This window comes from Chaetura pelagica, unplaced genomic scaffold, assembly GCF_000747805.2.
Source record: "Chaetura pelagica isolate M959 unplaced genomic scaffold, ChaPel_1.0 scaffold70, whole genome shotgun sequence".
In the NCBI taxonomy this organism is placed as follows: domain Eukaryota; kingdom Metazoa; phylum Chordata; class Aves; order Apodiformes; family Apodidae; genus Chaetura; species Chaetura pelagica.
Window position 1 is genome coordinate 421,184 of NW_009952265.1, and position 12,634 is coordinate 433,817.

Below are 12,634 nucleotides of genomic sequence, written 5' to 3' on the forward strand. Positions count from 1 at the left end.
ATTCCTGCTCTGAATCCTCTTTTTCTCTGCTGAGTGTACTCACCGAGGGACACTCACCTGCAGTGCTTAAAGCCAGCGCTTGCAATATCCCCTGGAGACTGGAGCAGGTATCCTATGCAAGAGCTAACAGTAAGTCCTGTGGTTGAACCACTCTCATATACCCATGCCAAAGGGTCTGAATCCAAATGACCTTTGCTTTCCACCACCCAGCCAGAAACTCTAGGCAATATTAGACTTGCCTTCCAAAAATGTATTAGTGCATTTGGCCCACTTTCACTGAGGAGTTCTCCCTGAGGTGGGCAAGGCTAATAAGACTCTTCCAGACAGCCAGTGGTTTAAAAAAACCAACAGCCTGTATTGATTTGTTTAGTTGCAAACCAGAGGGAAGTAGCTAAACTCTCTACTGCTTAAACCTGATGTGGATATTCCCTCTTTACTGTATTTATTCTTGACTCTACCACTGGAGTTTAACAGCCCATGTGAATTATTACTCCTTAGTAAGTGCCAGGTAGTCCAAGCACTACAAACTCAAAAGTGTATTTCACAAACTGGCAGTGTCATTCCCAGAAATAACCACAATTAAGCTCTGCAAAATACCTTGCTTTCTGATATGATTTCACCCTAAGTATAGCAGCCAGCATCTCACTAAGTTGCAGGAAGATGGTGCATATTCTTGCTCTGGTTCTATTTTGGAAAACACTTGATTGATGCTTTGCTATAACTGCTTCAGGGTTTTACTCAGACATTTGATTAAGACCTTTATATATCATAGAACAGGCTTTGTCTCTTATCTCTTTCAGGCTCAAAATAATAGGGCAGACTAGAAGAGTCTCATACTTCTGTTACTTCAAAAGGCTTGGCAGCCTTCACAGTGATGATCTTCCTCAGAAAAGAGAAAACATGATAGCCATAAGTTGTGGTTTGATTTAAGTGTTTCAGAAGAAAAATTATTGGAATATAACAACAACAAAAGATTAAAAAAGGAAAAATGTTTGTATTGGAATAGACAGTGATCTTCTAACCATGACACCAGTGAATGTATCACTAATGTCTGTGCTGCAGTTTGTGTAAATGGTGTTTACAAGCACATGGAGCTTATGGTGTCCAGTGGAGAAATTAAAGGGAGAATTTGGATCCAGTGATGGATCCAATCATTTGGATTCAGACTCTTAGACACGGGTATATGAAATGGTTTAACCACTGGACTTACTATTAGCTCTTGCATAGGACACCTGCTCCAGTCTCCTGGGGATATTTGCAAGGACTGGCTTTAAGCACTGCAGGTGAGTCCCTTGGTGAGTACACCCAGCAGAGAAAAAGATGATTAGGATTTCATGGCTGCAAATGCTTCTCTTGTCATCAGGCTAGCTGCACTGTGTCTCTGTGTCCATAGCACCCTGTTCCAAACTCTCAACTCCTCCTGTTACTACCTGATGTGTAACTTCAGCCATATGTTAGTAATTTACATTGTAACTAACTTTTAACATGAATAGGGTAAAACATTTCATGAGATCATAGAATGGTTTGGGTTGGAAGGAACCTTAAACATCATCTAGTTCCAACCCCCCTGCAAGGGCAGGGACAACTCCCACTAGACCAGGTTGCTCAAAGCCCCATCCAGCCTGGCCTTGAACACCTCCAGGGAGGGGGCAGCCACAACTTCCCTGGGCAACCTGTGCCAGTGTCTCACCACCCTCACAGTAAGGATCTTTTTCCTATTGTCTAACCTGAATCTCCCCTCTTCCAGTTTAAAGCCATTACCCCTTGTCCTAGAACTACATGACCTTATAAAAAGTTCCTTCCCAGCTTTCCTGAAGGCCTCTTCACATACTGGAAGGCAGAAAAGGGTTAATGTAAAATGTAAAGGGTTACCTTAGAATAAAAGTCACCTAGGACTTAAAATACTGTAATTTCAATATACAGCATTAAAAGATCTGGACTATTTGAATTATTATCCAAATTTCTCTGACGTTATTACCCTGAATGTGCAGACTGCACAGGTTATATATGGGTATCACAGCCCAGATTTTAACCTATGTTTGAGCCTGTGTTCAGTTTTCCACCTGGATCAGCACTAAAAGGAGCCACGTAACACGCCGGGATGTAAGAAGCCTGCACCACAGGCACAGAGCAGAGGGGGTAAAGCCTCCTTATCTGCACTGAGCCCTATGTGTGCTGTTCCTTTCAGAATGCAACCCAGCATTCCTCAAAAGAGGATTTAAAAGCATTTTTAAAGCTTTTTTTTTTTTTACCCAGAGAAATGCCACATGCAGTTTCACTACAATTCTGAGACACTAATTAGGATCTGCAGTTTCCAAACAATCTCTTCCATGAAATATTTCTTTTCTTTCTCTATAGTACAAGCTTGCAAACAAAGAGCATTTTCTGGCTTCTCTCCAATAAAAAGCTAATTATAGACAGCATGATAATGTCTGGCAATAATCTGATCAGCTGATTCCAGTTCCCATACAACCTTAATGGTATGAAGAGGGAGTATCAGAATGAGAGTACAACTTCCCAGCCAGTGCTTCTCATTTATTCCTCTCCAGGTACCAAAAAGGCCTAAATATGCCCGTATGTTTCTGCTTGCAGGGAAAGTGTGGAAAATTAAAATTCAAGCTGCATGACAGGTTGTGTCTCTCTGTAGGGAGGGATTAATGCTAAATGAGGTGTGGATCCACAAATGTTTGGAAAACCAGAAGAGAGCCACCTCTTCCAAGCTGCCTTCCCCTTCTTCTTCCTTTCCTGCTTTCTTGGCCATGCCTTCTTCCCAATACATAGCATGACCTCCTTTGGTTCTCTGCTGCTCTTGCATCCTTCATCCTTTCAACCTTTCCAGAAGAAAGACCCTGATTTTCCTGAGTCCAAATTATCTTTTCTAGGAGAGAGAGACAGTAGTAGTGACTGAAGTAATGCTGGTATTTCCACCACCATGCATGTTATGAGGCACCTAGCAATTCTCAGAGGAGCTCCTAAGCCTGTGTGTCAGGCTTTTTGTTGCTGGCAGCCCACCCTGGGACCCTGCCTACTGCCATCCCTCGGAGTGCACAGGGCTGATAATAAGGAGATAAGTAACAGCTAATGTGAGCTGTCAGAACAAATCTGTTTAACCTCAGTCTGCGACAGGGTAATCAATCTTGAAGAGAAAGGGAAAACAGTAGATGTTATGTATCTTGGCTTTTACACTAGTTAAATGACAAATTCTAGTGACATTTTCTCAAGCAAATAGAAGGAGAACAGTCTAAATGAATAGATGTAACTGTTAACAAAGTGAAAGACAATATCAAGTAGGGTACTGCACTGATCTGCCCTAGGCCCATGGTATTTGGTATTGTCAATAAAGACCTAAGTGACAGAGTCCCTGGTCAATTCGCAGATAAAACCAAGATGTGAGGAGCTGGTGTATGCTGGAAGAGAGGGGCAGAATTCCAAATAATACCCATAAGCTGATGGTGTCCTGATAAAAATAGGATGCAATTCATTAGGAGCAAGTGAAAAGTCCTACAATTAGACAGGAAAAACCCAAGTACAGCAGGGGAGCAGTTGGTTGGAGAGCAATTCTGCTGAAAAGGATCTGGAGTGTGAAGTACATCACTATCTGAAGTCAACAAGGCTATACTATTGATGAAGAAAAATGCACCCTGGCAGTTTGCAAGACATCTGAGAGTACTGTGTCTCATTTTGGATGCCAGCCTTGAGAGAAAAATGTGGGTGCAAACCACAAGAGGACCCTGACAATAATAAGTGGTCCAGAGAATACAGAATATAAACCCTCAACAAGACCATGAGTGAAGATAGCCTAACTGCATTCATATGTGTAAAAAGAAATGACAACAACCTGTAATGCGAAGAAGAGTATAATCAGGATATGAACTGTACTTCTTGCACTTGGGAAGCAAGAGGAGGGCTTACAATTCAGATAGGAAGAATTTTGAAGAGCACGAAGCATTGAAAGAGACTGCTTCGGGAAGTTGTGCAGCATCCTAGCTTTGGAAGTGTTTAAGAACAGCTTAAGCAAATGTTACCTGGGATACATCTCATCTGTACCTTTGTGCCATGCATGTGTATGGATACAAGGCTCTTGAATTGCTCTTGAGCTCTGCAGTCCCATTACTTGTTAACTCTCAGAGCACAAACGATCCTCAATGGCTGTCACTTAGTGCTGATTCCTATCAGAAGGTCCTGTTGGAATTTGTCAGAGCAACATCCCAGCCAGACATGTGAATATGTAAGCACTTAAGTAAGAGCACACATGGGTGATTTTTACCTTTGCTGTTTATCTCCCCATATTTCAGACTTTTCTAATTGTCAAGAGCACAGTTCTTCAGAAGTGTTCATTATTTCTAAATGATTCTTCAGCTACTTTAAGGCAGGTTTGTGGTGATTTATGCTTCTTTTTTTGCCACAAAGCTAGTGATATAATATTGCAGTTCTCCCTCAAAGGGCCAAAGCTTTGAGAAGCAAGAAATTCCATCAAACTTTTAATCTGATCTCTTAGCTTCTGTTTTGAAGGAGTATTTTGATCTACCAGTTCCTGCAATTACTGGTCATTCAAATAAAAAACAGAGGCTTACTGAAAATTCTTAGCTGTGGTAGTATTAAAGAAGTAGTTAAAACCTAGATATCAAGCAAACAAGAGTTGTTTCCTGAAGCCAAAATCTGCCCTGAGCTGTGTACCAGCAAATATTTATTCTACCAAAATAAAGAGCTTATGGTGGAGATGATCTTCATACTTCATGTTCTAAACTCCATGCCTTTGATTTTCCCAGCCAGGAGAGGTAGGAGCAAAGTCCTTGCAAAGCAAGAGCTTCAGTCAGCTTTTAACTGCTGGATCAATTTGTTTGTATAATATCCATAAATGCTAGTTCCTCCTGCAGCCACATTAGAAGAGATGGAACTCCTTTCTGTTTGTTTTTGCCAAGGCTGTTATTATGGTTGATCTGCCAGGTTAGAATCACAGAATCATAGAATGGTTAAGGTTGGAAGGTTAAATATGCTGGAGGTTTCCTCTTCTCTGATTTTATCCAGTGATCTTTGATCTGTCTTTATCTTTTAAAATCAGTACTCATCTAGTCCAGTTTAGTCCAGTTGATAATGACTTTAGATATGTGTGACCTTCAGATCTACTCTTCCAGTTGCTGTTTATTCCACCACCCCTTCCTTGCTGTTTGTTCTTCTTCACCTTGTGTTGCTTCACTCTCCCACCGTTGCACCTTCTCTATGTTCTACCTTTTCCTCCTCTGGCCTCCTGTTGCTATTGACACTGAGGAATCAGGTCTCTCGAGTCATTTTCACAAGGGAAAAGTATGTATAATTTTATCAGAGATCAGCAACATCAGATGGTGACAACCATATGCTAAGTGCCTGGAGTTCAACAGCCATCCAGCTCTAACAAGTGCTATACATTTTTTTATGATTCTTACCAGAGTGTATTACATACTGAAATTAAGGTCTTAATGGAATTATGTTTTTTGGTTTTTTTGTTGTTTTTTTTAAACCTATCTGAGACAAGGAGGGGATTTCTGTAAGTAGGGAGACAATTTGGAGGAAGCAATGGATTTCAAGCTGCCTTCTCTACTGAAGAGTAAAGCATCCTTTGCTCACAGTGGTTGAAGCAACTGACAGCAGTACTGTGAAATGTAGCTTGAACAGCTTGAAGGCTCTCAGATGAAGCCACTGACAGTTGTGCACACCACAATTGCCTCAAGCCTGGCTTACTGCAGCATGTTCCATGTGGGATGAAAGCCAGTGCTCGATCCTGTCCCGCACACAGGGCAGGGTGATGCAGCTGCCCAACATCTGCCTGCTGTGCCCTGCGGTGGCTCACACTTCACCTCACAGGACATGAGAAGGAGCTGACAACTGCAGAGTCTGCTAAGGGGTGGACAGCAGGCTGACTCTGGGGCCACGTCCTTGTGTATTCATGCCATGTATAATTGATAGGGACTGAAATGCTTTAGGTTTTTCCTTGAACTCTCCCTAGCTGAAAAGACTCATCTGGCAAGACAGAGAGGTCAAGTAGGAAGAGTTCAAGGAAAAAAAATCACCCATGCACTGTTTGATCCAGGTCCAGGGTAGCCCAAAGCCTTTCCATTTTAACGATGTTTTGAAACACAGATAAACCTTTATGGCCTCTGTGGATGGGATGAAGAGAAGAACAAGAGACAGAATCAAAGAGGAAGAGGATGCCCACACCAACTGTTTTCTAACTAATTGCAGAGAGAGAAGTACAAAACAAAGCTTTTGAAATAATATTTTCCTTAAAAATGCACTAAAACTTACACAGGACCGTTTGTCAGCAACAGTCAGCTAACCTTGGCTGTGTCAGGCTGTGTCACCTGGCTGAGCTTTGATAGACCATGTAAAGTGAGCTTAAGCATCACCCTTTTGTGTAGCTGGGTCTCTAGTGTCCTTGCCTCTTCCCTGCTCTCCATTTCTATCACTCAAACTTAGTACTTCTGTCCCTCCATCAAATCTCGCTGGCTGGCAGGTTTGAAAGGTATTCAGAGAGGACTGACAGGCAGACCACAGAAAACATACCTGCTTATAACTCATTTCCTTTGGAAATCAGTCTGAAAACGAATAAACTAAAGACCAGAGGGATGATTCATTTTATTTATTTGCTTAAGAAAGTCAAGGTTTGAACTGTGCAGGAGCATATAAACCAGCTCTCTAATAAGATGTCTTAACATAAACTGTGGCAAAGCACTTCAGGTAAAGATCTCAAATCATTCCCAAGCCCTTCATAGACCACACATCTGTGCAGTGCTTGGCTGGCAGTGGAGGACCAAGGTAGGAGTGTGTGTCTGATTTGGAGCATATGGAGGGTAACTTTCACCCCAACTAGGGAGCTTGTTTTCAGGCACCACAAACACCCAAAGAGACCAAAGTCACAGATGTTGCTGCTTGTGACTGTTTTCCCACCCCAGTTTCTTGGTGGCACTGCTCAGCTCCCTTCAGTCATCTTTGCTTCTGCACCTGTGAAATGGGTGTAATTGAGCCTATTTGTTTCCATTCCTTGTCCCCTCCTTGACCTTCTTTGACCTTCCTTGACTTTCTTTGACCCTCCTTGACTTTCCTTTCCCCTCCTTTTCCTTCATTGCCCTTCCTTGCTTTGCCTTGCCCTTGCTTTCCTCTCCTTTGCCTTCTTTCTCCCACTTGCCCTTTCTTTCCCTTCCATTTCCTTAGACATTAAAAGGAAATTCTTCACTATGAGGGTGGTGAGACACTGGCACAGGTAGCCCAGAGAAGCTGTGGAAGTCCCATCCCTGGAAGTGTTCAAGACCAGGTTAGATGGGGCTCTGAGCAGCCTGGCCTAGTGGGAGGTGTCCCTGCCCATGCAGGGAGGTTGGAACTAGATGATTTTTAAGGTCCCTTCCAACTCAAACCATTCTGTGATTCTGTGATTGTACTGGGTCAGGTCAGTAATGCAAATCTCTGCCTTGATGTTGCCTTTTCAGTTAAGCTAGGGAAGATGAGGATAAAGTGTGAGAATTATGTGGTGGTTTAAGAAGCCGAAATGAGTTCAGCTGAGGAGCCTATTGGTCTGTAAGCAGAGATCACTAGTACAATACCTCAGTAATTATTTTCAGAGTTCAGGTTGTTTAGCGGTTTTGTTAGAAGTCCCTGATGCAAAAGCCCGATTGACAGTGTGAAGTTGGAAGGTACTGATAAAAGGGATGGGGATGGCATAGAAATGTCATATAAAAAGAGTAAGACCTGGTGGACAGCAGTAGATTTATTTGGGGTGGAAGTTGATAATAGAAAATAAAAGACCATGCTCTTTGGGACTAATAGGAATTTCTGGTTGAATCTGTGAGCTCATGAGCTGGAAACAACCAAAGAGAAAAAGTATGTGAATATGCTAGCTGATCACAGGATGACTGTGTCATTTATGTGACATGGCCATGAGAAGTAGTTAAAACCTAGATATCAAGCAAACAAGAGTTGTTTCCTGAAGCCAAAATCTGCCCTGAGCTGTGTACCAGCAAATATTTATTCTACCAAAATAAAGAGCTTATGGTGGAGATGATCTTCATACTTCATGTTCTAAACTCCATGCCTTTGATTTTCCCAGCCAGGAGAGGTAGGAGCAAAGTCCTTGCAAAGCAAGAGCTTCAGTCAGCTTTTAACTGCTGGATCAATTTGTTTGTATAATATCCATAAATGCTAGTTCCTCCTGCAGCCACATTAGAAGAGATGGAACTCCTTTCTGTTTGTTTTTGCCAAGGCTGTTATTATGGTTGATCTGCCAGGTTAGAATCACAGAATCATAGAATGGTTAAGGTTGGAAGGTTAAATATGCTGGAGGTTTCCTCTTCTCTGATTTTATCCAGTGATCTTTGATCTGTCTTTATCTTTCAAAATCAGTACTCATCTAGTCCAGTTTAGTCCAGTTGATAATGACTTTAGATATGTGTGACCTTCAGATCTACTCTTCCAGTTGCTGTTTATTCCACCACCCCTTCCTTGCTGTTTGTTCTTCTTCACCTTGTGTTGCTTCACTCTCCCACCATTGCACCTTCTCTATGTTCTACCTTTTCCTCCTCTGGCCTCCTGTTGCTATTGACACTGAGGAATCAGGTCTCTCGAGTCATTTTCACAAGGGAAAAGTATGTATAATTTTATCAGAGATCAGCAACATCAGATGGTGACAACCATATGCTAAGTGCCTGGAGTTCAACAGCCATCCAGCTCTAACAAGTGCTATACATTTTTTTATGATTCTTACCAGAGTGTATTACATACTGAAATTAAGGTCTTAATGGAATTATGTTTTTTGGTTTTTTTGTTGTTTTTTTTAAACCTATCTGAGACAAGGAGGGGATTTCTGTAAGTAGGGAGACAATTTGGAGGAAGCAATGGATTTCAAGCTGCCTTCTCTACTGAAGAGTAAAGCATCCTTTGCTCACAGTGGTTGAAGCAACTGACAGCAGTACTGTGAAATGTAGCTTGAACAGCTTGAAGGCTCTCAGATGAAGCCACTGACAGTTGTGCACACCACAATTGCCTCAAGCCTGGCTTACTGCAGCATGTTCCATGTGGGATGAAAGCCAGTGCTCGATCCTGTCCCGCACACAGGGCAGGGTGATGCAGCTGCCCAACATCTGCCTGCTGTGCCCTGCGGTGGCTCACACTTCACCTCACAGGACATGAGAAGGAGCTGACAACTGCAGAGTCTGCTAAGGGGTGGACAGCAGGCTGACTCTGGGGCCACGTCCTTGTGTATTCATGCCATGTATAATTGATAGGGACTGAAATGCTTTAGGTTTTTCCTTGAACTCTCCCTAGCTGAAAAGACTCATCTGGCAAGACAGAGAGGTCAAGTAGGAAGAGTTCAAGGAAAAAAAATCACCCATGCACTGTTTGATCCAGGTCCAGGGTAGCCCAAAGCCTTTCCATTTTAACGATGTTTTGAAACACAGATAAACCTTTATGGCCTCTGTGGATGGGATGGAGAGAAGAACAAGAGACAGAATCAAAGAGGAAGAGGATGCCCACACCAACTGTTTTCTAACTAATTGCAGAGAGAGAAGTACAAAACAAAGCTTTTGAAATAATATTTTCCTTAAAAATGCACTAAAACTTACACAGGACCGTTTGTCAGCAACAGTCAGCTAACCTTGGCTGTGTCAGGCTGTGTCACCTGGCTGAGCTTTGATAGACCATGTAAAGTGAGCTTAAGCATCACCCTTTTGTGTAGCTGGGTCTCTAGTGTCCTTGCCTCTTCCCTGCTCTCCATTTCTATCACTCAAACTTAGTACTTCTGTCCCTCCATCAAATCTCGCTGGCTGGCAGGTTTGAAAGGTATTCAGAGAGGACTGACAGGCAGACCACAGAAAACATACCTGCTTATAACTCATTTCCTTTGGAAATCAGTCTGAAAACGAATAAACTAAAGACCAGAGGGATGATTCATTTTATTTATTTGCTTAAGAAAGTCAAGGTTTGAACTGTGCAGGAGCATATAAACCAGCTCTCTAATAAGATGTCTTAACATAAACTGTGGCAAAGCACTTCAGGTAAAGATCTCCAATCATTCCCAAGCCCTTCATAGACCACACATCTGTGCAGTGCTTGGCTGGCAGTGGAGGACCAAGGTAGGAGTGTGTGTCTGATTTGGAGCATATGGAGGGTAACTTTCACCCCAACTAGGGAGCTTGTTTTCAGGCACCACAAACACCCAAAGAGACCAAAGTCACAGATGTTGCTGCTTGTGACTGTTTTCCCACCCCAGTTTCTTGGTGGCACTGCTCAGCTCCCTTCAGTCATCTTTGCTTCTGCACCTGTGAAATGGGTGTAATTGAGCCTATTTGTTTCCATTCCTTGTCCCCTCCTTGACCTTCTTTGACCTTCCTTGACTTTCTTTGACCCTCCTTGACTTTCCTTTCCCCTCCTTTTCCTTCATTGCCCTTCCTTGCTTTGCCTTGCCCTTGCTTTCCTCTCCTTTGCCTTCTTTCTCCCACTTGCCCTTTCTTTCCCTTCCATTTCCTTAGACATTAAAAGGAAATTCTTCACTATGAGGGTGGTGAGACACTGGCACAGGTAGCCCAGAGAAGCTGTGGAAGTCCCATCCCTGGAAGTGTTCAAGACCAGGTTGGATGGGGCTCTGAGCAGCCTGGCCTAGTGGGAGGTGTCCCTGCCCATGCAGGGAGGTTGGAACTAGATGATTTTTAAGGTCCCTTCCAACTCAAACCATTCTGTGATTCTGTGATTGTACTGGGTCAGGTCAGTAATACAAATCTCTGCCTTGATGTTGCCTTTTCAGTTAAGCTAGGGAAGATGAGGATAAAGTGTGAGAATTATGTGGTGGTTTAAGAAGCCGAAATGAGTTCAGCTGAGGAGCCTATTGGTCTGTAAGCAGAGATCACTAGTACAATACCTCAGTAATTATTTTCAGAGTTCAGGTTGTTTAGCGGTTTTGTTAGAAGTCCCTGATGCAAAAGCCCGATTGACAGTGTGAAGTTGGAAGGTACTGATAAAAGGGATGGGGATGGCATAGAAATGTCATATAAAAAGAGTAAGACCTGGTGGACAGCAGTAGATTTATTTGGGGTGGAAGTTGATAATAGAAAATAAAAGACCATGCTCTTTGGGACTAATAGGAATTTCTGGTTGAATCTGTGAGCTCATGAGCTGGAAACAACCAAAGAGAAAAAGTATGTGAATATGCTAGCTGATCACAGGATGACTGTGTCATTTATGTGACATGGCCATGGACAGGGAAATGAAAATTTCAGATAAGTTTATTCATAAATCCAAACCAGTTAGCAGTGGTTCTCAAGCATGAAAATGTAATATTTGCTTTACAGTTTTTATCCTATCTAATACAGCAGTGAATGTTCTGATTAGTTGTGTGTCTAAGCCTTCTTTTCTAACCTTATTAGGTTCTTTAACTCCATGATACCTTCTGGCACTGTACTCCAAGTTAATCAGCCCTGGGTTTTAAAAATTATTTTCTATTAATCTATCAATTTAATTTCCTCAGCACCCCATGAGCAAAGCTCCTGAGCTGCCTCAATTTGAGTTCCATCACAGTGGTTACAGAAGGAAAAAAAGGGAAATGAATACATTTTCATTGTACTTCCAATATAGGTGAGGATCTGATGCTGCTCTGGTTTCCCTGCAACTTGAACACACTACTGTGTCTTAAGTAATTAATCACTGCAAAGCACTCAAAAGGACATTAATCTAGGATTTGAATTATGCTAGTATTAAGGAGTTGAGGTGTAACTTTGCACCACACTGTTTGATGAGAAAATCATTGCTACAGACATGGGGCAGAGATGCTGATTTGATTCTTTCTGAAGCACTAGACAATAAAAAAGGTGCCTTTGCAGAGCAATGGCCAGGACTGACTTATGATAGTTTTCCAGTGTATCATGAAAGACTCCTCCTTTCATGGTTCTGCTTCTGCAAGGTCAACTGGGTGGGGTGATAACATCCCCAGGCACCTTGTGTTCAGGAGAAGCTACGGCCATTCCATTGGGTCCATTTATTCTCTGAAAGAGTGGACGAAACATAAATATTTCTGCCCTCTTCCTCTCTGGGAGCTGGAGTGGAGCAGAGGAATGCAAATTCTCATAGCTTCATCCCTGCATTTATATATGTTCTTTATATCACAAATGTTCTTTATATCATAAATAACATACATGTTCTTTATATAATAAAGATGCTTTTCATATCAGGGTGAGTTTGTGGATCAGATGGTGACTGCAGGGATAGCACAGCACCCTGGAAGTAGGCAGTTAGTCACATCAGCCCAAGAATAGCTGAAGGGAGGTAGATACCCCTCACTTGAGTTTTCTCAAGTAGGAAATGAGCTGTTTAGATGTCCCTGGTGTTGCCAGGGCACAGTAACACCAGAAATGTGCAAACTGACAGTTGTGATCAGGGCATCACAGGAGTTCTGGAATCAAAATTTGAGACACAGTAGTTCGGTGGCTCTTTGCTGGCTCACCCAGCTGCTCCTTTCCAGCAGCTCCCAGGCAAGTAGATGGACGGCTAGACCAGCAGAGTTTTCCTGCCTGCCACTCTGATATGAAAGGATTTGCTGTTGCCATCGACGCAGAACAATCTACTTGACAGCCCCCTAAACTGGAAGCAAGTAAATGCAATGGCATTGCTCCTGCTG

The 12,634-nt window shown here is 42.5% G+C and overlaps 1 protein-coding gene across 1 annotated transcript in view; it reads right to left on the reverse strand.

The window, feature by feature from the left end:
* Positions 1-12,563, reverse strand: part of TTC9 (tetratricopeptide repeat domain 9) — a 24,314-nt gene extending 11,751 nt beyond the window's left edge. The window contains exon 1 of the mRNA XM_010007715.1: positions 12,461-12,563. Within this exon, the coding sequence (XP_010006017.1) occupies positions 12,461-12,563 (103 nt within the window). The remainder of the gene's footprint in view (positions 1-12,460) is intronic.
* Positions 12,564-12,634: the final 71 nt, after the last annotated feature.